Here is a 26,676-nt window from a genome sequence, read left to right on the forward strand (position 1 = left end):
ACAAGTAACCTTCCCCTACATCAGGTTAAGGGGAATGAGGTTTAAAATCAGGTTTAGGATGTCCTCCCTAGACACAATTCCATAGCCTATGTCCCTCCTATTTGCAGCCATGATCTTGACAACACTCAGTAATGCTGACCTAATCTAATCTTGGAAAATCCAAACCGCAAAAAGTTAATAGATGGAAACCTCCTATTACGACTGAAACTTCTATAATTAGGAGTTCCACTTCCAACAGTCTAATTTTCAAATGCACTAACAGCAGCTTTAAGGGGGTAGGGGGACCATGTCTTTCTCTTATTTGTAAAACTGCTATTTGTAAAACTGTAATCTATATATATAATTCTCCTGGGTGTGCCAGGGAAATATGCGTCCCAGCAGCCCAGCTGATTGGCTGGGCTGTGGAGGCGCCTGATTGGCTAAGGCGCACCCAGGAGAATTGGCTGGCCAGGTGGCCGCTGAGGCAAGGCGGCGGCCGTGCGCGGCGGCAGTAGTGGGCCAGGGCACGGCAGCAGGCCAAGCCGCAGCGGCGGCGGGAGAATTGGCTGGCCGGGCAGCCGCAGGCCCGGCGCGGCGAAAGTAGTGGGCCAGGCAGTGGGTCCGGCCCGGCCACTGAGGCGAGGAGGCGGCGGCGAGCCTGGATGCCAGGCGGCGCCTGGCTGCGGTGGTGGCACTCAGCCGGGCTGGAGACTGGGGCGGGGGGAGAGAGGCGGCGGATCCAGCCCAGCGCGGAGGCAAGGCGAGGAGGCGGCGGATCCGGCCCAGTGCGGAGGCAAGGCGAGGAGGCGGCGGCCCAGCCGGAGACTGGGGCGGGGGGTGGGAGAGGTTGCCGGCCCCAAAAAAAGCACAGATGCTCTGTGCGGGGGTCGGCTTGTTGTATCTTATTGCAAAATAAGATACAGGAAAATAAAACAAGATCAAAATGACCAAAGCCTTTACTGATACAAATTAGTTGTAGTTCTGTGCATCTGTTAAAAGTCTTTCTAAATGGTAAAATTTCACAATGCCTTTAATGTCTAATACTTATAGAAAATTCTTGGGACAAGACTTCCAAAATACTTGGGCAAACTCAATTTACTTAGGTTCTGCAACCTAATTTATCAGATTTAAGACAGACCACAAATAGGAGTGTGCACGGAACCGGCTGGCCCAGTTCAGTTTGGGTGTGAACTGCACCCAAACCTGACCGGGCCAGTTCGGGCCGGCACCCCACCCCCCTGGTTTGGTTCTGTCCGGGTGGGTGGTTTCACGAATTTAAAAAAATAATAATTTTTTTAACCTATAGCCCCTTCAGAGGGGCTTCCTAATGGCCACGGGAAGAAGGGACTGCAAAGGTTCCCCCTCCCACCACCACTTAAGTCACCGCCTCAGCCTGTCCCGGGCTGATTTTTGAATTGAATTGCAAATTGAATCGCAAAAAAGAATTGATTTGTAGCTGGTCAGTTTGACAAATCAAATAGGAAGTTGGTGAAAAATTGGTAAATCACCCATAGGGGGAAATGGGGAACTCAAATAACCCCATTGTTCCCTTTGGGTAAGGGCCTAGGGACACCAGAGTGGGTTGGGTGTTAGGCCATGGCCCAACCTACATACCACTCAACCCACAAAACAATCGGGCAGTCATTGATCTACTAACCCAGATAATAATTTTAAAATATATTTAAAATTGCCTGATTGCCCAATTTGTTTTGTGGGTTGGGTGGTAGGTAGGTTGGATCATGCTCTAACACCCAACCCTCTTTGGTATCCCTAAGACATACTCATGGGGAACAATTGGGTGATTTGAGTTTCCCATTGTTCCCTACGTGTGACAAGCAGAGTACACACATTTTGCAACCCTGCCTTGCCAAAAAAAAAAAAAAAACCCAGACCTGCAGAACAGAAGCACACACTGTCCCTCCCAACACAGAACAGAACACCACATTTTGCCAAACACACAGTCCAAAGATGGCCAAAAAAGAATCACTGACCCAGAATCCACTGCTAGCTGCAGTGCCTGCATTACAGTAGCATCATTGGCACAAGTTCTCCGGCGGTGTCTCTTTGCATCACACTTGGGTATGCACCTGTGCAGAGCCATGAACTCAGAACATTCCAGAGCTTGACTTTAAAAAGAAAAAAGAGCAGGGAAACTCCCTGCCAATTATAGGCCCATTTGCCTGCTCAACACCATCAGCAAGCTGTATGCCAGGCACATACATGGGAAACTCATGGCTAGAGCAAGAAGAGATGCTGGCAACAAACAGGCTTTAGGGAAAGCAGATCTACAACTGATCAGTGCCTGGTGCTCCAACATCTCATTGAAAGGTACTCTTCTAACAAATCTACCTCCTTCTATGCTGCCTTTATAGGCCATAAGGCTGCATTTGACTCTATCTCCCGAGTTAAGCTATAGGAAAAGTTTGAATCCTCCTCAGTTGATTAATGCCTGCTTTATCTGATCTGCACCCTTCACACAGACTGATCACTTCAGGTGAGATGTAGCCCCCAAGGACACCTTACAAACCCTATTTCAACCCAGAAGGGAAGTAAACAAGGATATTGTTCAACTTCTATATCAATGCCATGGTAGGCTGCCTCAGCAACTCTGACTTCCACCCTCCCAAGCTGGCCGGAAGAGCCATCTCCATCTTACTCTATGCAGATGCTACTGCTATCCTTTCAAGGACCCCTGTAGGCCTCAGAAGGATGATGGCAGTATTATCACAGAACTGTAAGAGTGAACAACTGGAAATAAACTACCAAAAAACCAAGGTCATGGCCTTCGCTAGAAGACCGAAGACCTACCATTAGAATATTGATGGACACAGAATTGAGCCTGCTTTACATACCTGGGGGTGGTCCTTCATGCCTCTGGCTCAAGAAGGGTCAGTTGTGATCATGTTGCCCTAGTGGCACAGAGGAGCTCCACTGCCATCTTGAGGTTCCTTTGTTCTAGAGATGGCCATTATGTACCTGCAATGAAGGTACGTACCTATATGAAGCCAAGTCGCTGGCACAATTATTATATGGCACCCACCCAGGATCTCCATCCAATCTTGTCATACTGGAAAGTGTTCAGTCTAAATTCTTGAGAGGGACCTTGCAAGTGCCTTGCTGTGTCTCCAGTGCCACCCTACAGCTGGAAACTGGCATGATAAAAGTGGAGGCTAAGGTTTGGATGGCAGTTCTCAACCATTGGCTCAAACTTCCCTTTTGTCCACGGGGCCTGGCCCCGCTAACCCTGCAGGACAACTTAACAGGCTGTCTACAACAAAGTGGCACATCTAGGCTTCTCCCCATCCCTTCTGCTTGCTATGGGATGGGACAAGGAGAAAATGGCCATTAAACAGAGGATTCCGGACACGGAACGCCAGACAGATTTAAGTAAGGCGCCAGGCTTTCTGGCCCCTGATAGTCTTAGATTTACCGTCTCCCCCTCTGCATATCTGACACAATTGGAAATATCAAGCCATAGAAGAGCGTTCACCCTTGCCCGGTGGCATTCCGTTCCCTCCGCTGTACTAGAAGACAAATACAAGAAGATCCCACTCATGGAAAGGCTTTGTCCTTGTGACTCTGGGGAGGTGGAAACCATAGAGCATTTATTTTTATTTATTTATTTTATTATTATTATTTTTATTACATTTTATATTCTGCTCTTCCTCCAAGGAGCCCAGAGCCCAGAGTACTACATACTTAGGTTTCTCCTCACAAGAACCCTGTGAAGTAGGTTAGGCTGAGAGAGAAGTGACTGGCCCAGAGTCACCCAGCTAGTTTTCCTGGCTGAATGGGGATTTGAACTCGGGTTTCCCCAGTCCTAGTCCAGCACTCTAGCCGCCCCTTTCATGTCCCTTTTATAAAGACAATAGTGACAAGCTCATACAGTATCTCCCATACTTCTCAAATATCCTGGTCGCTCTAGTTAAGTCTACACCAAGATTTTATTTTATTTTATTTTTATTTTTACATTTTATATCCCGCTCTTCCTCCAAGGAGCCCAGAGCGGTGTACTGCATACTTAGGTTTCTCCTCACAACAATCCTGTGAAGTAGGTTAGGCTGAGAGAGAAATGACTGGCCCAGAGTCACCCAGCTAGCATCATGGCTGAATGGGGATTTGAACTCGGGTCTCCCCGGTCCTAGTCCAGCACTCTAGCCACTACACCATGCTGGCTCCAAGATGCTGCTCTCGGATGACAATCGGACTTTCATGTACAATGTTGCCAGGTTCTGCGGATCAGCGTGCAAGATCCATTGGGTCCTGATCGCCAGTTAATATCTGCAGCAGACTTTTAACTACTGATCATTTTACTTGATTATATAATTTTAATTTGCTCCTCTAGTTCACATGGTAGCTTTTATATGATATCTTAGCTTTTTTATATTTTTATATGCCCTACTTTCAAAGATAGTTGTATACTTACTTCTATTTTATCTTTACTCTATTAATCTCCCTACAGTTTCTAGGTTTAGCCTGTAGTATCTTATTTTATTAATTACCCCACAGTTTTTAGAGTTGTATTTCACTAATCATAATCATAATGAGCTTTTAGAATTGTATTTCATTAATCATAATCATAACCATAATTATAGTTATTATTTTTAGGCTAATTACAGCCATGGATTCACAGCATTTTAGGTGTATCTATCTGGTTTATAATAATTTTAATTAGTTTTATTTCATTGTATCTGTACTATATCCTGTGCTTGTCTTTGACTGTAATAAAGGTGATTGATTGAGCAGAGAAACAACCCCTCTACTGGCTAACTACTCTCCTTACCTCCGTCTTTTATCGACCGCTGCTTGAGCAGGTCATTGGAATTTTTCTTCAGCTGCTTCTGTGGGAGAATGACAGGTTTTAATCCAAAATTTCGCTCTTTTTCTTTTTTTCTTGTTTTATTACTTATAGTCATTTTATTACTTATAGTATACTTATATTCAGACCCACCACCATCACCTTCTCATCATCTACTCTACCTCAGAGAGGCATATAGGACAGACCCCTGCAGGTTCTGTCTAAGCTTCACAAGACAGGCCCGCCGAAATAGGGCATTCCGTCTCCCAGTACTTCTGTGGGGGAAAGCGCTCCAAGCTAGCACCTTGGCTGCAAGCACCACACCTTCACTGGTCTCCAGGACAGAGCAAAACTCCTCTACAGCTGCTCCACCATTAGTCTCCATTACGGAGCGAAACCTTTCACAAGGAGCAAAGGCGTGAAGGAAGGCTTAGGCAATCAACCTATTTCAACAGAGCCTCCTGCTCAAAACGTGCTAGAGGTGCTGGAACCAAAGCCTGGGTTGTTTCTGCCTCCACAGCAACCACCGCTGCTGCCAGTCCCATAGTTACCTGATCTGCTGTTGCAGCAGGAGCTACCATCAGTATAGGCCCTGTAACTCCTTTGCCACGGGTCCCACTGGCTTCTGCCCCCTTGAACCCAACAGGCAGCCCTGTCTCTGTTCTTCTGGCAAAAAAGGAAGCTGCCTCTAAGCCTAATTGCCCGCATCTGAAAGAGACAGTGCGAAAAAAGACAAACAACAATCCTGATCAGGCACAGCCCTGGGAAGGCATGGGGCAAACAAACCAAAAAGGCAAGACAAAAGCATTCCCATGCACCACCAGATGTGGAGGATGCACAGAGATAGCAATCGAAAAAGAAAAAACAAAAGCATTGAACCATCCCTGTCATGCACTCCCCTGAACATAACCCACAATAGCCTTCCCCAGAGTGCTCCATTGGCTCTGTCTCAAAGGCGAGTGAACAACCTTTCAGACCTTCTTGGATCCTGAGTCCCAGCACGAGGAGTCAGAGTCAAGTGCTGGCAGCAGAACTCCAGAGTCACCTGGGTCACTGTAGCACATGTATGTGTGCTACTACTGGCACTGGGGAAGGCACAGATATCTCTCCCCCAATGTGCACAGATCACACTCCCCTCAGGGGCCATGGGACTGTGATGACTATTATGGGCCATGTTTGCACTATAGAGACTTCTATTTTGAATTTTATACTCCTGTTCCATGCTGTAACCCATCATATCATGCCCATAGAAACAAGCAGGGCTGTCACCACCATTGCTGCAGTTCCTGGTCACTTAAGTCCAGATCTCCCTTGAGATCCCCGAAGAGACCGCCACATAAAACAGAAAGCCCACGCAGACCATATTCACAGTGACTTCTCCTCCTCTGGACCCACCAGCACCTACCCAGCTGGTGCATCAGGCACTGGCCAACCTGAGAATCTTCAAGAAGGAAATGTAAATTATTATTATTATTATTATTATTATTATTATTATTATTAATTCAATTTCTATACCGCCCTTCCAAAAATGGCTCAGGGCGGTTTACAAAGAGAAATAAAACAAATAAGATGGCTCCCTGTCCCCAAAGGGCTCACATTCTAAAAAGAAACATAGGACACACACCAGCAACAGTCACTGGAAGTACTGTGCTGGGGGTGGATAGGGCCAGTTACTCTCCCCCTGCTAAATAAAGAGAATCACCATGGTAAAAGGTGCCTCTTTGCCCAGTTAGCAGGGGTAAATGATTCTCCTGACATTCTATCAGACCCAGAAACACCCAGGGAACCAACTAGGGAACACAGCTCAGGAGATGGAGGCATAGAAGACCATTTGGATGAGGCCCCATCAAATGAATTCAAGCTGTACACTGAGCATCTCCTCATGGCTTTCTCCTTGGGGCTCGAAATACAAATTGGGCTCTCTTAGAGGACCCAATTTTGGACTAATCCAGTCTGGCCCTCAGTGTGTGATATCTTTGTCTCTAGTTCCTACTTTCTCTCAGGTAGTGAAGGCAGCTTGGGAGAAGCCAGCCTCCATACTGCCAACTTCAGCGGAACTTGAGAGCCTGTATAAGGTACTGCAAAATGAGTTGCAGTGCCACACTAAACATCCCATACCTAATTCGGTGGTGGTTGAGACTGCACAATCCAATTCCCACCATTGATCTTCATCAGCACCTGCAGATAGAGAAGGCACAAAGTTACATGCAATAGGAAAATGGACCTGTTCCGCAGCGAGTCTCCTCATAAGGGTAGCTCATAAGGGCCAGATACCAACACTTCATTCTAGAAAAATTGGCACCCCTCCTGGGGAGTCTACTGAAAACAGAAGCTGGCAGCACAAACCCTTCTGCAGGAGGATTTCCAAATAGCAAAACTGCAACTATATTCTGCTCACCACACAGTGGACTGTGGATCATGTTTTATGGCCACAGCTGTATCACGAGAATGCACATATGGTTGCGCTCATCATCATCAATTCAGGAGGCTAGGGCACACATAGAGGACCTGCCCTTTGATGCAGAGGCCCTGTTTTGGGGGGAAACATATGACACTCTCGAAAGGGTACAAAATCTTCAAACCATAGCCCCGTCTGTGGGTTTCTTCTTCTCCACTTCTGTCTCCAATAACAGGAGTAGGTTCTAACCTAAACAACATTAATCTAGACAATCACCCTCATCATATTATTCAGGCAATTCCTTTCATCAGCATCAGTATTGGTACCACCAGCAGAAGCCACTACCTTCCTCAGCATCAAAGCCCAATGCTTCAGCTAAACCTAAGCCCTACTGCACAGAGACAATGAGAGCATTGCACAAAGAGACAATGAAACCACCTCCCACCTCCAAATTGGATCAATAATAGCACGCATGGGCAGCCATTCCCTCAGATGCGTAGGTTATAATGATAATTCAGAATGGCTACAAAATAGAATTTTAGACCTTGCCCCCAGATTCTGGCATAAGAACTACGCAACCATCCCCACACCTCTTGGAGGAAATAAGATCCCTCAACAAGAAAGGGGAATAGAGACGGTCCCTCAAACAGCCCAGGACAGCATCTTTTCAACTGTCCTGAATCCAGGTGGTGGCCTGCGACCAATCCTGGACCTGAGAGGAGTGAACCGCTTCATTCGCTGCAAGAGGTTTTGAATGGTGACGATTGCATCTATCATCGTTTCCTCTCAGGAGGGATTTGCTTTGCATTTATAGATCTCCAGGACATATATTTTCATCTCTCTATTATTTCCCACCACAAACAGTTCTTGAGATTCCACATAGCCAGCCAATCCTACCAATATGCCTTTTGGTTTGGTTTCAGCCAAAAGATACTGCCGTACATTTTTGCAAATGTATGGTTTGCTTTGCATTTATAGACCTCCAGAACATGTATTTTCACCTCTATTGTTTCCCACTACAAAAAGGTTCTGATACGTAGCCAGCCAATCCTACTGATATGCCTTTTTGTTTGGCTTCAGACAAAAGACACTTCCATACATTTTTTACAAAATGTATGGCGGTGGTGGCTGCGCAGCTGCAGGGTATATCAGTCTTCCTGTAGCTAGACGAGTGGCTATTGGTCACCCCAGCCTGTCGTCACATAAAGAACACACTCTGCCTACTGAATTTGCTAGGCCTATACATAAGCCACAAAAAAACATAGTTAATGCTGACCTAGTCCATAGAATTCCTGGTCACACTCTTAGACTGCCACCAAGAGAAAACATTTCTCATGAAACACTGCATCCTAGCCATTCAAGAAGCAACAGGCAATTTCTGGCAAAGAAAGGTGTATACAGCGCTCTTCGTCCACTTCTTATTGGGTCTGATGGCCTCCACAACGGCAGTGTTTCCCCCAGCTTGATACGACATGAAGCCACTTCAGGCATGGTTCCTGTGCCATTTCAAGCCTCATTGCCAGCATCACAGCAGGAGGCTTATGTTCCCACAAGGATACATGCATCTGTCCTCTGGGGAGGTCGTGCCAACCTGACAGAAGGGGTCCCTTTTCAATGACCAGGAGGCTTATGTTCCCACAAGGATACATGCATCTGTCCTCTGGGGAGGTCGTGCCAACCTGACAAAAGGGGTCCCTTTTCAATGACCATTTTTAACCCTGTCTGTAACCACAAACACATCCACAAAGGGTTAGGGGGCACATTTCAAGAACCTGACTGTGGCAGGAAGATGGTCTCATGTGGAACAACATAGGCACATAAAGTATTTGGAGCTGATGCCATTTTTTCGAGCATTGAGATCTCCCCATCATTGGATACTGGGATCCCCAGTACTGATCTTAACAGAAAACACAACTGCACAGATCTACATCAACAGACAAGGAGGGATAGGCTCTCAACATCTGTCAGGTCTAGCTCTCCAGATGTGGACCTGGTGCATTCAAAAGAACATTTGGCCAATTGCAGTTCACATGACGGGGGGAGGTGGAAAGAACACCCTAGCGGATACCCTCAGCAGACAGGATTGTCTGTCGCATGAATAGTCACTAGACCCACAACTGCTGCAGGAAGTTTTTCACAGATGGGGCACACCTGCATTGAACTTATTTCCAACTCAGTTCAACATAATGTGAGCCCAGTTCTGCAGCAGTGCAGGCAAAGACCCCAAGTTGCTAGGCGATGCTCTCCTAAGGAGTTGAAGTCATCAGCTGCTCTACGCCTTCCCACTGATTCTGCTGATCCCAAGGGTAACCCAGAAGATAAAACAAGACAGTGAAGAGTCCTGCTGGTCAGCCCTTGGTGGCCACGACAGCCCTGGTTCACTGCCCTTCTACATCTAACTAGGCGGACTTACCTAGATCTTCCTCTGCCACCTCATCTTCTCATGCAGGACCAGGGAACAAAACTACACCCTGATCTGGATTCTCTCTGCTTGACAATCTGGAAAATAGAAGGGTCAGTGAACTCAGTGAGTATATGAAAAGAATTCTTACTGCCTCTAAGAAGCCTTCCACCCAGAAGATTTACACCCTGAAGCAGAAGCAATTTGTAACGTACTCCTTTGCCTTCAGCAAAGGAGTCACATCCATACCGATAGTGCTAGACTACCTGTTAAACTTGAACACTGGTCTTGCTCATTCTTCAATCTCTGTTCATTTGGCAGTTATTACAACAAAGCATACAGAAACAGGGTTGTTTTGTGACCTGACAGTTAAAAAGATTTTTAAAGGTTTGGTTAATGTTTTTCCAATAGCTCCAAAATTGTTCCCATCCTGGGATTTGCAATTGGTTCTGTCCTCTTTAATGAAGCACCCCTTTGAACCTATGGCTTCATACAATCTTAAGTTACTTACCACCCAAACAGCCTTCCTTTTTGCAATCACCTCGGCAAGATGGATTAGTTAAATAAAAGCTCTAAAATGTGACTATTTAATAGTCACATCTATGGGGCTATTCCCACGATTGGGGAAAATCGGGCTAGGAAAGCCTAGCCCGATTTTTCCCGATCGTCAGAACCACCGGGCTCGGCTGCGAGCTTGGTGGTTCTGGAGCGGGTAACCCGCTCAAGAACCCCTGCCCTAAAACCAGGTTTGCGGAGCGAGCGCTCCGCAAACCTGGTTTTTGTAATCATGAGTAGCCGCAGCGTGGCTTCATGCCGTGCTTACTCACGAGTAGACCCCTCGAGGGGAGGCGAAAAGCCGCCTCACAGCTCCGGGGGTCTCCCCAGTATGCCCTGCGTGCTTGCGCAGGGCTTACTGGGGCTTCCGGGGGCCATGCAGCACCCAAGCTCCCCAGCCCCTGCTGGCTCCATCTCTGAGCCAGCAATCATGTGGGTGGACTATCTGGCTGCCCAGGGCTCCCTCCCCGCTTTTAAGCAGGGAGAGCGGGCTTAGCCCGCTCTTCCCGCTCACCGCCCCAAACCAGGTCTCACGGATTGTGAGACCCGGTCCCATATTTCATAGGGATAGATATATTTCATAGGGATAGATATATTTCATAGGGATAGAGTGGTACTGTGTCTAGGCATCAGTATTCTTCCTAAGGTCATCTCCAATTTCCACCTTTCCCAAGACACATGTTTGCCAGTGTTTTATCCAAACCCTGCAACAGACAAAGACAAGTTGCATCACTCCCTGGATGTAAGGAGAGCTTTAGCCTTTTACCTGGAGAGGACTAAACAGTTATGACAAAACTGTTTATTATTCGTTAGTTATACTGGTCCCACGAAGAGTCTACTGGTCTCAGCTGAAAGAATTGCAGTCTGCATAAAAGAAGCCATCACCCTTGTTTCCCACCTGCCCAAAAAGCCCATGCCGTGCCCTTTGCAAGCCCATTCAACCAGGGCAGTCGCAGCTTCTACACTCTTTTGGAGCAGAGTTTCTCTAGAAGACATCTGCAAGGCAGCAACTTGGTCACAGGTTTCTTCTTTTTTAGACACTATGCCCTCAGTGTCAAGTCTCTGGCACAGGCTTCATTTGGCTCTGAAATTCTTTATACAGTCTACAATTAGGGCTGCTTCCTCCAGCCAGGTAAGCCTTGCTTGCTACTATCCCAAGTGTGACAGAGACCATGAATAAGAACAGGTTGCTTACCTGTAACTATGGTTCTTCGAGTGATCTTCTGTGCATTCACACTTCCTTCCCAGCCTCCCCGCAGCAGCTTGTTTTTGTTTTGTTTTTTGGGCAGTCTCCTAGACTGCGGTAAGGAGGGTAGTTTACCCAATAAGGGGGATCGTTTTGCGCTATTTTTTCCTTTTAAGTACAAGCTCTGAATATTCTGAGTCCGTGGCTCTGCGCAGGCGCATACCCAGGGTGAATGCAAAGAAGACCACTCCAAGAACCATGGTTACAGGTATGCAAACCTCTCACACACACAATTGTGACTCCATCCTCACTTGTAGCAGCTGCCACAGCACAGCAACACCCTTAGCAGCCCATAAGCTCAGCTACAGCAACATCTTCAGCCACATTTTGATTGAGTACACCTTGCAATGCAGATTTCAGAGCAGACCAGAGCAGTGAGTGAAACACGTTACTCTCAAGGCCAGTCATAGATCTCATCTCACAGAAATCACCAAGAAAATATTATACAGAGATAGAGAGCACTGAGCTGCCACTGTCCATTTCTCACCAAAACACAATCTCACAGACCAAACCAGAACTCAAGGAAGGCAGGTGGGCAATCCATGGTCTCAGATTGGTGCTGTGCCCTGGCTGACAGCCTGACACATGGGTCAGGGGCACCAGTCCATATTTCATCACTGGCCATGGTGGTGGTGGTGTGCATGCTTGTCTGTGTTGAATGGGGTGATTTGAATTCCCTATTGTTCCCTATGGGCGAAACAAGCGGACCGCACACATTTTGCAACCCTGCCTTGAAAAATAACACTACAGACCGAGCACAGACAATTCCTCCCAACACAGAACACATTTTGCCAAACACACAGTCCAAAGATGGCCAGAAAAGAAAGAATCATTGACCCAGAATCCACTGCTAGCCACAGTTCCTGTGCTTCAGTATGATCACAAGTTCCTTGCTTACACACAATTGACTCCTCAATACAGCTGCCACAGCAGCACCCTTAGCAGCCAGCAAGGCTTAGCAATAAGCTCAACTAGAACAACATCTTCAGCCACATTTTGACTGAGTGAGTACACCTTGGATTGCAGATTGCAGACTGCAGAGCAACGAGTGAAGCACAAGTTGATCTCATGGCCAGATATGGAGCTCATCTCTTACCATGAGAAGATGTCTTTCTTTAATTCTCTAGTGTAAGTGTGCATGCCTGCCTGCGTGTGAATGGATGTCACACCATGGCCTCAGATTGGTACTGGGCACCAGCTGACAGCTGGACACATGGGTCATGGCACCAGTCCATACCTCATCGGCCATGGCAGTGGCATGCTTGTGTGTCTGCGTGCGTCAGTAACACTAATGAGCAGACTGTGACACATATGGGTTTGGGGTTGGCCAGGGTGGCACAAGCTGCCAGTGATGTTGCAGTGGGTGCAACAGCAGGATGGCACCCAGTGTCTGCAGTGGGGATGTCTCACCAGTCCACAGCCCCAGAAGGGCCAAGAGCCTCCCTCATGAAAAGGTTTCAAGTGTGAGCCGCACAACAGATAGACAAAAACTGCCCTGCTCGGCTGCCTTTATTATGTTGGTGGCATTGTCAGTGACCATGAAGCGTTAGTGAAGGTTTGTCTGACCAGACAGCCATTTGTCCACCTGATGATTCATGACCAAATCTTGCCTCACCAACCTTTTGGAGTTCTTTGAGTGTCAACAAGTGTGTGGATCAAGGTGATCCAGTTGACATTGTATATCTGGACTTCCAAAAAGCTTTTGACAAAGTTCCTCATCAAAGACTCCTGAGGACACTTAGCAGTCATGGGATAAGGGGACAAGTACACGTGTGGATTGCTAACTGGTTGAAAGACAGGAAACAGAGAATAGGTATAAATGGAGAGTTTTCACAATGGAGGGAAGTAAGAAGTGGAGGTCCCCCAGGGATCTGTACTGGGACGGGTGCTTTTTAATTTATTCACAAATGATCTAGAAGCAGGGGTAAGCAGTGAGGTGGCCAAATCTGCAGTTGATACCAAACTCTTTTGTGTAGTGAAATCCAAAACAGATTGTGAGAAGCTCCAAAAGTATCTCTCCAAACTGGGTGAGTGGGTGACAAAGTGGCAAATGCGGGTCAGTGTTGGCAAGTGTAAGGTGATGCACATTGGGACAAAAAAACCCCAACTTCAAGTATACGCTGATGGTATCTGAGCTGTCAGTGACTGACCAGGAGAGGGATCTTGGGGTCATGGTGGACAGCTCGTTGAAAGTGTTGACTCAGTGTGCGGCAGCTGTGAAAAAGGCCAATTCCATGCTAGGGATCATTAGGAAGGAGATTGAAAATAAAACTGCTGGTATTATAATGCCCTTATACAAAACTATGGTGCGACTCCACTTGGAGTACTGTGTACAGTTCTGGTCACCACATCTAAAAAAGGACATTGTAGAACTGGAAAAGGTTCAGAAGAGGGCAACCAAGATGATCAGGGGCCTAGAGCACCTTTCTTATGAGGAAAGACTACAACATTTGGGGCTTTTTAGTTTAGAGAAAAGATGACTGTGGGGAGACATGATAGAGGTCTATAAAATCATGCGTGGTGTGGAGAAAGTGGAGAGAGAGAAATTTCTAGAACCAAGGCTCATCCCATGAAATTGATTGCTGGAAAATCTAAGACCAACAAACGGAAGTACTTTTTCACACAATGCATAATCAACTTGTTGAATTCTCTGCCACAAGATGTGGTGACAGCCAACGACCTGGATAACTTTAAGAAGGGTTTGGATAACTTCATGGAGGAGAGGTTTATCAACGGCTACTAGTCAGAGGGCTGTGGGCCATCTCCAGCCTCAAAGGCAGGATGCCTCTGAGTACCAGTTGCAGGGGAGTAACAGCAGGAGAGAGGGCATGCCCTCAACTCCTGCCTGTGGCTTCCAGCGGCATCTAGTGGGCCACTATGTGAAACTGGATGCTGGATTAGATGAGCCTTGGGCCTGATCCAGCATGGCTGTTCTTATGTTCTTATGACCACTGACAGCTCAGCTTCTATGTGCTCAGTGTCCGGCATCTCCACATGCAGTGCAGCCCACCTGTGTGCTGCACGGGAGGGGCTGGCCATGCCACCACCAGCAGATTTTCTCTCATTATTGTGCACTTACCAGTGTTCTGTGAGAGACCGGAAATAGTGTGCCTCCCACTGGGACTGTTCCACAGATCTGCAGTGAAGTGCATACTGTTGTCAGGTGCTGCTGTGCACAGCAGACCTGACATGGCCTCCCTGCATGCCCAGTACAGGGGGGCACCATCCACTTGCTAAATGTGGGGTGGAGTGGGGGCTCTTGTCATTAGGGGCACGCAGTCGGAGCAGCCAGCATTCTGCACCACCTGGAATGACTGGTCGCCCAAAGTGATCGTCTCCCCAATGGTCTGGGTGATGAGATGAGGCTCTGGGCAACCAGACTGATTGCCCACCAACTGCACCCACTATGCAGGCAACTTCTGCTTGGGAGCAGGAGCAGGAGCCTTGCCACTACCTGAGGATATGTAGCAATAGGCTTATTGCTTCCAGCAGGAGCAGGGACCCCCGAGTGATGCCATCACAGGTGCTGCAGTACCCCCATCGTCATAAGATGCTTGGGGTCCTTACCCCTGCTGGCCTGTATGCTACAGCTGATGCAAACAGCATGGTGTGAATCACCATGGCAGAGGTCAAAGGGTTCCCACATGATGATTTGGACTGGGACCATTTTGGTGCTGGTAGTACTGGGGCTATTGGTTCCTTCTGGAGGCCTCCTCTGTCCAGGACTAAGAAAGTCCAGGAACAGATGGAATGACTTTCTCCTGCTCCTCCTCAGTCTCAGATGGGGGTGGGGGGGTCACACCACCAACAGGGATTGGGGAGGATGGAGAGAGCAATTTGGCTGGGCTAGCAGCCAACAACACCACATCTTCCTCTGCCACAGGAAGAGCTGCTTTCTTGACAGGGGAGGACCTCCCCATTACTACTATCTCAGCCGGATAGGAAAACTTGTGAACCACATCAGTGGTAGGGATAACTGGGGAAGTAGGCCCCTCTTGCTGTCACTCACCACGACCAGCATCTCCCTTCCCTCTGCCTGCCACTCTGCTCCTGGCTTTGCTTCGCACCCTCCCGGGCATCTTGGGGATTTTTAAAAAATGTAAGCCCTAAACCTGATGGTGGGGGGAGAAGGAGCACTTCTAAGGGGGTGTAGGCTTGGGAGTAGTCTACATACGATCTGTGTGCCACACACAGCACTATCTATAGCACTGTGCTGCACACACAGCAAACCAGCAATCTAAAAAAAACAAAGACAAAATTGTGACTGTGATGCGAATTGTGTGAATAATTCATGGTGAATCGGGGGTGATTCGATTCAGCCTTAAATCAGCCCCTTCATTTAAGGGCTGATTCAATTCACAGGCAAATCCACAAATCGTCCCCAATTCAATGTGAACTGATTCACACACAAATCAAATTGCACATCCCTAATACCATACAAGAAAATCTATAGCACTACAAGTATAGGAAAAGCTATAAAATTGCATATAAGAAAATCTATAGGACTCTATAGGACTAGAAGACATAGCTAATACAACTAATATTCAAAAATACCACAAATTATTATGACTCTTCTGCTGAAATTATTCAAATATTTCCCTTCTCCACTTTTATTTATTTTGAAGTTGTAAACTTGTCCATAATTCTCCCATAAATTTCCCATGACTCCACTAGCCATTTTATTGTGGGAAGAGAGATGTGTGCCAGTGTATACTCCAGGCTATTTTCAGACACCCACCCCACACCTACTTGAATCTCTAACCAGGACACAATCTTGCCATTTTTCCAGAAGTGTCCTGCCACTTTATTTCCTGTCATCCAGATTCTCACTTAGATATCCATTCAATTCATGATTTCATTCAGTTACAGATATCCATTCAATACATCTCTACCTCTAGATCTAAGACAGATCTCAATGTACATCTCTTTTACTGTGCTTTTTCTAACTGAAATCTAGCTTTGTATGGCATGTCTCCTCTTCCCGTTCTTCCTTTTCCCCTTTCCTACCTTATTCTTTCTCAGGTTGTAAGCTGCAGGTAGAGTGTACTTATCTTAATTTTGTTTCTCAATTTGTAATTGCCTTAACTGGCAAGTATCACAAAAAGTTGAGAAATGGGGGAAAATATTTTTGAAATTAAGATCAAGGAGCAAATAAGTCTCATTTGATCAATCTTTTGGATGCCTTATACAAAAAATGTGTTTTATTTACATCATCCTGCATGGATCGGTTCAGACATAAGACAGAGTCAGAATTAAATCCTGGCTTGGTATGATGTCTCTGAGCCTCAGGAGTACATGCTTCTCACCCCACCTTACCCGGACGTGAGAGAAGAATTTTATTTGCTTATTCTTAACTCAAATTAGAAATAGAATTCTTTCAACTCTCATGATTAAAGAAGAGGAATGTGTGCTCCGGAGGCTTGAATATGAGGCATCACATGAAGCCATGTTATGTCTGAATAGGCCCAATGTAGTATTCTGCCTCATAATGAATATACAATAATTATTTATTTAGCATGTTTTCATATCTGAGCAATTTTAAGATCAGTTTTATAAGCTACAGTGCTACTGTTATTGCCACTGTAGCTACAAAACTTGTAAAACTATTTCTCATCATTTAATCAGACTAATCCTTTGGAAGTGTGATTGCATTGCTTGGAAAAATAATTTAATTTTGCTGAAGATGTATAATGCTATGATGCTATACTATGTTCATGCTATCAGATTTTTCATATACTATATCATACACATTTGTGCTTCGTCACTCCCTCTTGGCATAGCTGGTAGCAGAAGTGTTGTATTTGTGTAATTTCAGAAATTAATGCCCTGGCACGATGTCAAATACAGAACACAATGAAAATGTACTACAAAGCCTAATCCCAAAGTTTATTTTTATACTTAATTTGACCTACATATATTTCTAATCTATATAATAAAAAAGCATTTGTTTTGTTATTTATGACTAAGCTAGTGTGCCAAGTTGCAGCTTTTACTATTGCTTATTTCAAAATCTTCATGCTGTTTGTTGTTTGTTCAAATGCTGCCTTCCTGCTAGGACTTCTAGCTGCAGAAAGTAGGTATCCCTTTGTTTTCCTCTAAAGCTTGCACTCTGCCACTGTGTTTTGCTTTGCATGTTTAAATATCTGCTTTTTCCCCTCTTCAGTTTAGATATTCCAGTTTTAATACTGCCTATGTATTTTTTTTTAAAGAATAAAGCTATGTTCTCAATATAGACACTATAGCAGATAAATATAGTCAATTCCAGAAAAAATATTTGAAAGCTAATTTTGAGGCAGTATTAAGATTGTGGGTATGTTCCATTCCCAAGTAAGGGTGTAGCAGCTGCATGTGGAAGAATCCTCTCCACAGAGCACATGAAAAGAGTATACTAGGATGTTATGTGGAGTAAGAGATCTTATGGATATCTTACTCTCCCATATCCCCCTGCCTCAAGTTACTTAAGATCTCCATCGTGAATAACTTGTAGTGCCCAGAAAGAGGGCTAGATGGGGATATGGGGTATACTATACTAATATATTTTAAAATAACAACCTTTTAAGTGTAGCTTAGTTAACGGAAGGATTTAAATGAGAAACTTTCGGTTTTTGCTTTGAATACTAAATACCAGTTGTAAGATTGCAGAAATGATTTAAGAATTACTTTGAATGTATGAATTCATGACAATTTTCATAGAATATGTGTGTGAATGTGTATATTCATGTATGTTGTACACATGTACAACTGAAAATTATTTTCAGATGATTACAAAATCACATTTTGTGATTTTTGTATATACTTTAGTTGGCTTTGTAAGTTTTTCTATCCTGCCCTAATCCAAAGGTTTGGGGAACTATGTCTCAATAAATCAATATCTATAAATATTACTATGAACCATAATATCTTAATTTTCCAACTCCAACGTCCACTAAAGTCAGCCCAGATGGAGAGATTGTATAGTATTAATGGGTGAAGAGGACAACATGGTCAGATACAGAAAACACCTCTGTACATGCACTGCTCGTATAAAATTGCTATACACGTAGTTACAGTTGAATATATTGCCAGGCTGATTAATTTTATGCTATAGGTACAGAGAGGTCATCGTAATTTTGAGTAAAGTTATGATTGTGACAGGCATTGCTGGTTGCAGAAATACTGGTCACTGGCTCCACTTCTTAAGGGCGCTGTAATTCTTTCAGTTCAAACTGCCATTTGCTCCTTTGTGATCACACTGTGAACCCTTGAAAACTGCTTTGGAAACTAGCAGAAACAGGCTGTGTTGAAGATTGCGAGCATCCTTTGAGCTTGTATTCTTCTCTCTGGTCCCCTGGTACATTCAGATTCCTCTTTCTTCTCTTTCATGTTACTAATAATCAGAGTTTGCTATGATCTTAAAAATAAGTTGTTTAGAGAGGCTTTTTAATGTGTTTTGTTATAGTCTGATGGGTTTTTAATTTTAAATTTGATTTGTTCTAATTGTTTTTATTCTACTTTGTATTTTATTTGTATTGTGTTAAATTTTATATTACTTCTTTTGTTTCAGTGTTGTGAGCTGCCCTGAGCAGCATTGTACTGGAGGGGTGGGATATAAATATTTTTAAATAAATATATATATATTTCCAAACTCAGTAAGCTATGGTTAATGCTAACAGCACTGTTTTCAAATCATGGTTTGGAGGCATTTTCTGGTAGGACTGTACAGCTCAAATCTCCTTTGGAATTCCCAGCCCCCACCACAAGGAGGCAGTCCCTTACAGGTCAACTGCCCAAGGTGGGAGTGAGGGTCAGGGCCTAAAAGACACTCAGCCTGTGTGTGAATGGATAAAACACCATGGCCTCAGATTGTTGTTGGACCCCAGCTGACAGCCAGACACATAGGTCAGGGCACCAGTCCATTCCTCATCAGCCGTGGCAGTGGCATGCTTCCCTGTCTGCGTATGTCAGTAACACTAACGGGCAGACTGTGACACATCTGGGGTTGGGGTTGGCCAGAGTGGCACAAGCTTCCAGTGATGTTGCAGTGGGTGGGGGTGACCATGAGACAATGGTCTTCAGGAAGAACAGCAGCTTTACCAAGTCAGCATCCATGTGTGAGTAATGGGGTGTCGCCATGTCCCCTGCCATGGAGAACATCCTCTAGCTCTGGATGCTGGTTGGTGGGCATGAGAAGAACCGTCCGGCAACCACCACTAAGTCTGGCCAGACTTGGCGACGTGTTGCCCCAAACTGGATTGGCTCTATCTCCCGACCTGCTACCAGCTCCTGCATGTACTGCAGCACACACTACTCAGCACTGCTGCAGAGCTCTTCCTGTGCCCCTGGCAAAGTGCCAAGGAACCCCTCCATGAACCACTGGGTAGAATGTGTAGGCAGAGCCAGCGGGTCACTTGGCCCTGCCAGGAGCACCATGCTGCTGGACCGGAAGGTGGAAGTAATAGTAGTACTGCTGCTTGGGGTGGACTGTGCACTAGCAGTAGGTACTCCAGCCCCCTCTTCCTGGTTGCATTCCAGCCTACTCACCTCGGCTCTCTTGACGTCTTCAACCAGGAGATCCCTCCACCTGGGCAGCTGGTCGGGGTAACTGCTTTGCCCTTCATCCTTGGTTCACATAAGCAGTTCACATGCTTATGGTTCACATGCTCTGCTGATTTACCCAGCGGTGTCCTGAGCAGTTTCACCACTTCAGTTCTCAGCTGACCTCTTCCAGGGATGCCTGGGAGATATAGTTCCTCCCATATGGGAGAAGCTCAGAAGGAACTAAAATTCCCCAGACATCCTTGCAGCTCCCAGCCACCCCATGCAAATAGCACTTACATTTATATACCGCTCTATAGCTGCTATATAATATATACTATATACCGCACTATGCCCAGCTTTCCCTTAGTCACTCTCCACCCACTTCCCAGATGCTTCGCAGCAGCAACCCAGCTTCTCCCATGCCGGTGCTGTGTGCGACTTTTACAGGGCGGCTGCCCAGGGGCGTAACTACTATTAGGCAAGGGGAGGCGGCTGCCTGGGGGCCCCCACGCCTCGAGGGGCCCCCCAGAGGCAAGTCACATGACTATATATTGTGAAGTGTGTGTGTATATCAGCGAGGGGCCCATTTTAAAATTTTGTCTCTGGGCCCACTCCAGCCTTGTTACACCCCTGCGGCTGCCACCACCACCACACTTCCTACATGAGGCAGTTGCCTCTTGAGGCACTGCCTCCTTGTGGTGGGGGCTGGGAATTCCAAAGCGAAATTCCGTTGTTTACCAATCTGTACAGTCATAGTTTCTGGTTTGCACTGACCTGATTTGGGCATCACCCACAGTACATCCCAATCTCCAATCCATGTTTTTGACATATAAGCACATGAAGCAGTCTTATACCCAGGGGCGTATCTAGGGGTAGGGCAGGCAGGGCACGTGCCCCAGGCGCCACTTGAAGGGGGGCGCTATTTTGTAAAATTAATTTTTTAAAAAAACAAATGGCTGCCAAAAACAAAATGGCCACCATGCATGCTCAAATGGCCTCTGTGAGGCTCTAGGTCATGCCAGGCTTTGCAGAGACCATTTGAGCATGTGCGGTGGCCATTTTGTTTTCAGTGGCCTTTTTTTTTAAAAAAAGATTATTTTTTAAAATGGCCACTGCTCATGCTCAAATGGTCCCTGCGAGGCCAGCAGGGTGAGGGGGAATCTTTGGAAACCCCACCAGCCTTTAGGAAGCCCCCCAAAGGGGCTACAGGTAAAAATAATAATAATAAAAATATAATATAAGACACTGTACACATATTCAGATTGGCACTATGTACAGAGAATCAGGGCTTGTGAATACTGAGCTGACGCTTAAGAGCTAGGATTGTATTCATTTGCTCTTACTTTGCTTCTTGTAATAAGTGAGTTAAATGTGATGTCTTGCTAATATGGCTATTAATGGTGAGTTTGTCTTTGAATCAGTGTGAAACCCTTAATATTAAGGCCCACTGGGAGTTTTTTGCTCTCTTTCTCTCATTTTAACTGTCTTTCTGAAAGACTAGAATATATTCCAAGCAGTGACACAGTTTACTCTGCATATCCTTTAATTATTTACAGAGTATATGGGGAAAGTCAAATTCTCCATTGATTTTTAAAACTTATGTAATGGTGATGCTACAATGCATAGTAGAGAATTAGACAGGCACTTCTGTTTAGTTTTCCAAGTACATCTCCACATAGTATTTGGGTATTTCATGAGCCCCCACATACTGAAATTTGTAGTTTTCCAGCATTTTTCGGTCTAAGTCCACTGCTAAATAGTTTTTGAAATATTAAAAGATTAACAAGCTTGACTTGTATTTTTGAGCTGTTATTATGGTATAGTTATCTGAACGATGGGTGTCAGATGCTTGGACAGGGGGCGCAATTTCAGTGTTTGCCCTAGGCGCTATTTTCCCTAGATACGCCTCTGCTTATACCATGTCAGTCCATTGGTATGTCTGTCAACAACTCCAGGGTTTCTGAGAAGGATTTTTCCTAGCACCTGCTACCTGGAATACTCTGAACCTGGAGCTTTCTGTATGGAAACCCTGAGCTGTAGCACTGAGCTATGGCTCACCCCCACCCTTGGAAATTGCTTTATATGATGTCTGAATTGAGACAACATCTGGCTAAAGTATCTTGATTCCAGAGAGTGGTTGAGTAAGTCTTTCCTTTTCCAAACTTCATTTTCTTTCCCATCTATTTTGAAGAGAAAAAAGGACTTGCCAACCCCAAAACATTAGCAATTCGGAGTCCTTTGGCTTTAAATGTTACGCAAATTCAAGGACACCATAGAACACAATGCTCTGTTCTAATTATTTTCTGCATATGAATTGCTGAAGTAACTTGAAACATCATAAGCTGTAGCTTGAGCAGGGTAAGGAACATTTTTTGCCTATCTCCCCTTGCCTCTGAAGCCCACTACATGTCACCAAAATATGTAACTGAGTGTCACATGATCCTCAGAGACATATATTGACTCATAGAGGGCTTCAGAGGAAAGGGGAGATCAGTAAAAATTACTTTGAACCTGAATCTTTGCACAGAACTAGAATCTAATACTCTTAATACTGTTTGTTTTTAGAATTCAGGAATTTAAAAAAAACTGTAAAAGGGGACATTAATGTAATGAGCTATTTGGTAATTGCTAAGCACCACTGAGTGACCTTAAAGGCCAAGTTGAAGACAGATCATCCTGGAGAGAATTTTATCTATGTGGCCGTTAAGAGTCAACACTGACTTGACAGCACTTAAACAATCAATCAAACCATGTTTAACATAAGGTGTTTAGTCTTCATACTGTTATTTAAAGAATGAGTCAGTTCAGATGTCACAAGGAATCTCAGTTTATTTCATGTAACCTAGGTTGTGTTTTACATCAGAGCCCATGCCACTAACTGCTGTTTATTTATGGCCACCTCACCAAGATCTGAACTATATATCTTAGAGAGCGCCTTCTTCTACATGATCCCCACCTCACGTTCAGGTCATCTGAGGAGATCCATCTCCAGTTACCACCGGTTCGTTTGGTGGTGACTCAGAGGCGGGCCTTCTCTGTAGCTGCTCCCAGGCTGTGGAATGCACTCCCAGCAGAAATTCACAATCTTAATTCCTTACTGACCTTCAAGAGAGCCCTTAAAACCCATCTGTTTGGCCTGGCCTTTCAGGGTTTTTAATTAGTTTTAATGCTAACCTGGTTTTCAGGGTTTTTATTGTTCTGATAGTTTAATTGTTTTTTAAGATGTTTTAATTGTTATTTATATCTCTGTTTTAATTGTTATTAGTTTTTATGGTTACTGTTTTAATTGTACACCACCCTGAGCCATTTCGGAAGGGTGGTATAAAAATCAAATAATTAAATATAAATAAATAAATAATAGATAAAATAAACAAAACTATAGGTTTGAAATTAGCTTGTGCACCTAAATTAAATCTAACCTTAGTTCCACATTATGTCGAAACCCATCCTCAGAATTTTTTTAAAAAAATGTTTCTTTTACTTTTCTCTTGTGTGGCTGTCGCTAACAGAAATGCTGGCCTAGCCAGACAAGCTGCAAAACATGGGCACTGTGGACTGCAAGTGTCTTTCAATGCTGCTCGCTCAAAACCTCTGTAGTTGTCTAACAACTTCTTGCATCATCTTTCCAGTCTTTGCCTAGAAACAGTAACTGACAGGATTCACCTTTCCTTTTCAATACACAGGCTTTTAGCAGAGACAATTAGATCTGCCCTCCTGCTACTCTAATTCCCACCAGAGCTGGAATCCAACGACAGCCCACTTTCACAGCAACAGACTGAACATTATAAACTGTGCTGAAATCCATTTCCCAATATGATCTGTGTCTCCACTGTTTTATTCAAACAAGTTTTTGTTTGTCTTAACAAACAAAAGTTGCCTTTTTTTAACCAGCTAACCCAGAGGAGTGCCTCACTGCTCCTCCTTACACTGAGAAACCTATGCAAGGCATACGTAGGAAGCAATGCTTGAGCTCTTTCAGCTAGCTCTGCAGCATTCCTGCTGACAAAAAACCAAGGAACATGCAGAATGAGCATTCATGAATGAGTGTTCTTCATGTTTACTGGCCACCACCATGAAGATCCACTCTCTAAACTTTGCTCTCCTTTCATTCTCACTCTAGCACGTAGGGTAGTTGTCCCTAAAACTTCATTCATTTGTTCGTTCATTCATTTTCTCTCTCTCCCTCCTCACAGCAACACTGTATCCATTGGAACTTTTCCTCAGGTTCCCATTCCACCACACAATTTTCACTTTTCTGTGTGTCCTGTCAATCTTTCTCCCCTTTATTCAGATACTAGTCATTAAGCCCGTTACATTAACGGGCGCTAGTAGAGTTGTGACACAGCCTGGAAAGAGATGGTTGTTTTGAAGACAGCTGAAAGAGCAAGATGACAGAGAGACACTATTGCCTTTATTATACGAACACATTTAATCTCTGATCAAACAGATATTGCAGGTTTTTGGAACCTGCGACACCTGTTTATAACAGGGAAGGCACTGAGGTGGGCATTCATATCCCTGGCAAGAATAAATCATTTAGATCATCTTCAGCTCTCTATATCAGAGGTGGCAGAGGAAAGCCTTGAGGAACTACTCCTTATTTTTGGGGTGGGGGTGGGGGGAAAGACACTTTTGGGAACTGTGTGGGCTATTGTGTTTGCCAGAGGGAGTTCAGTAAAATTGGGGAGCCTCCTCAAATGCTTAGGGTGGAACTCCACCTCTGCTATGAATTAACTGCCCTCTGCCTTGCCATTGAACAAAGCTGAGTTGATAATGCAGGCGGGGGAGAGGAGAACTCCGGTGTTGTTGTTTTTGTAGTTTTTCAGAAGACTACTTGAAACGTGTTGGGTTTTTTTAGCAATGAAATATTTGACACACAGTTGCAATTAAATCTACAAACGTCCATACACTTCTGTCTCTGCAAGATCCATAATTATCGACAGATGCTCGGGAAAGATTTAAAACTGTTCTGGAGCGTCTATGCGCAGAAAGTGATGTTTCTTGTTCCTGCTTCAGAACGCCAGTCCTCTTCCAGCACGGAGAGTTTTGTGGCTGCCGCTGCTCTCCACAGTTGCGTGTGGAAAGAAATTCTGCCGCGGACCAACCTCTCCCCCCACCTCCGCTCACCCCACAGAAAACCTCAGGCAGCAGCGTCGAAACCGCTCTCTCTAGCACAAACTGCTACAAACAGTTTAAACACAACAACAACCCCAAACCCTCTTGGCTGATGGGCAGGGCGGGCACAAACCACCATTTCCCCATTCGCTTCGGATTGGGCGCTTTGCAAGCCACAGATCTGCGGGCCAAGAACTGTGCTGGAGACCGCGATCATTGAGCAATTCGGAAACTGGGATCTGGAGCAGCCCCCCGCCCCTCCCTGCCAGCCCCCGGAGCTCAACTACTGGCGAGGACGGCGAAGAGTCGCGGGCGCAACCACCTCCTCGGCCGAGTCCCCCCCCCGCCGCAGTCGCCAACGGGCCCAGCCCCCATGCCGTGGCCGCCAGCGGGCCCAGTCCCCCTGGGGGGGCTTTTTTCTGGGCCGGAATCGGGCTTGTGCTGGGCTTTGGGCGGGCGGGGGGGCGGCCACGGCTGTTGCTGTTGTCTGCGGGCCGTTTCGGCCCGCAATGTGGTTCTGTGGGTGCAGCGGCGGCTGTTGCTGTGTGTGTGTCTGCCCTCCCCGTGGCCACCTCCGGCCTCCCCTCGGCCGGGCCGGCCAACATGGCCGCCTGGTGCCTGCGGTCATGTCTCCCTCGGCATGTTCTGGGCATGCGCTCCGCGCATGCCCAGAACAGCCGAGGGAGACACAGGTGCAGACACCAGAGACACGGGCGCACACTCAAGGGCTTTATTATATAGGATGTCAGTACTGTAAGGTAGCCTTTCTTCTGCATTATAATAGAGCTCTTTTTTGCTTCTCCCGCCATTTAAACCCAGATAATTAAAACGTATTTGTTTGGCCTGGCTTTCCAGGGTTTTTAAATTTTAACCCAATTTTGGGGCTTTTAATTACTGTAAACTGTTTAATCCTGTTTTAAAATGTTTTTTTTATTGTTAATTGCTATATTGTTTTTAATTTGTTTTAGTTTTTATTGTTTTAGTGGCTTGTTTTAATTGTAAACCGCCCTGAGACATTTTGGAAGGGTGGTATATAAATAAAATAAAATAAAATAAAATAAATAAATAAATGATTCATAGATAATTCCATCTTCGCATTATGCCACTCCCCCTTCTGGCTCATTTCAAGGTCTCTCAGCCTCCCCAGTGAGCATTAGTATTGCTTTGTCCTAGTGTAGGAGTGGGTAAGAAATGGTTAACAGTCCTCAGTACAAGATTGCAGCTGGAGGATGGAAGAATTAGTGCTTCAACAGCTGCTTTGCCTTCTGTAGGGAGCTGAAATGCCTACAGAAATGAACTTATGAGAACTCCAAAAGCAGGTAGAAAGAGCTGAGGGAACTTGTTCCAGGGGAACCTTCTCACTTTCTAATTGGGACCAATGGTTTGGGAAGTGTGTGATGGGGCAAGGGCTTTTCAGAAGCAAGGCAGAGCAGGGCAGCCTGATATTGTGTCCTACAGGGTGGGGCAGTGCTGGTCTATCAGCAAGGACTCGCCAAGGGAGTGAGGTGTAAATCAGTGTCACCAAATCAAGGTCAGAAAGCCGAGAGGTCAGATCTACAGGGGAGGAAGGTAAAGCACAAGGAGCAGACTGAGGGCTTGGCAACAATGTTGTTTCAGCAAGATTCTGTTGCAGACTGAGGGCTTTTGAAGGGGAATTTTGGGGCCTG

The 26,676-nt window shown here is 45.4% G+C and overlaps 1 protein-coding gene across 27 annotated transcripts in view; it reads left to right on the top strand.

The window, feature by feature from the left end:
* The window catches only part of CASK (calcium/calmodulin dependent serine protein kinase), a 402,451-nt gene that overhangs the window by 240,739 nt on the left and 135,036 nt on the right, over positions 1-26,676 (top strand). For 21 of the 27 annotated variants that reach the window (XM_053305461.1, XM_053305465.1, XM_053305452.1 and 18 more), the window contains one exon: positions 17,433-17,450. The exons of the other annotated variants lie outside the window; for them this stretch is intronic. In XM_053305461.1, the coding sequence (XP_053161436.1) occupies positions 17,433-17,450 (18 nt within the window). The remainder of the gene's footprint in view (positions 1-17,432; positions 17,451-26,676) is intronic. 27 annotated transcript variants of the gene reach the window in all.

The sequence above is a fragment of the Hemicordylus capensis genome, chromosome 3, assembly GCF_027244095.1.
Source record: "Hemicordylus capensis ecotype Gifberg chromosome 3, rHemCap1.1.pri, whole genome shotgun sequence".
Lineage (NCBI taxonomy): Eukaryota > Metazoa > Chordata > Lepidosauria > Squamata > Cordylidae > Hemicordylus > Hemicordylus capensis.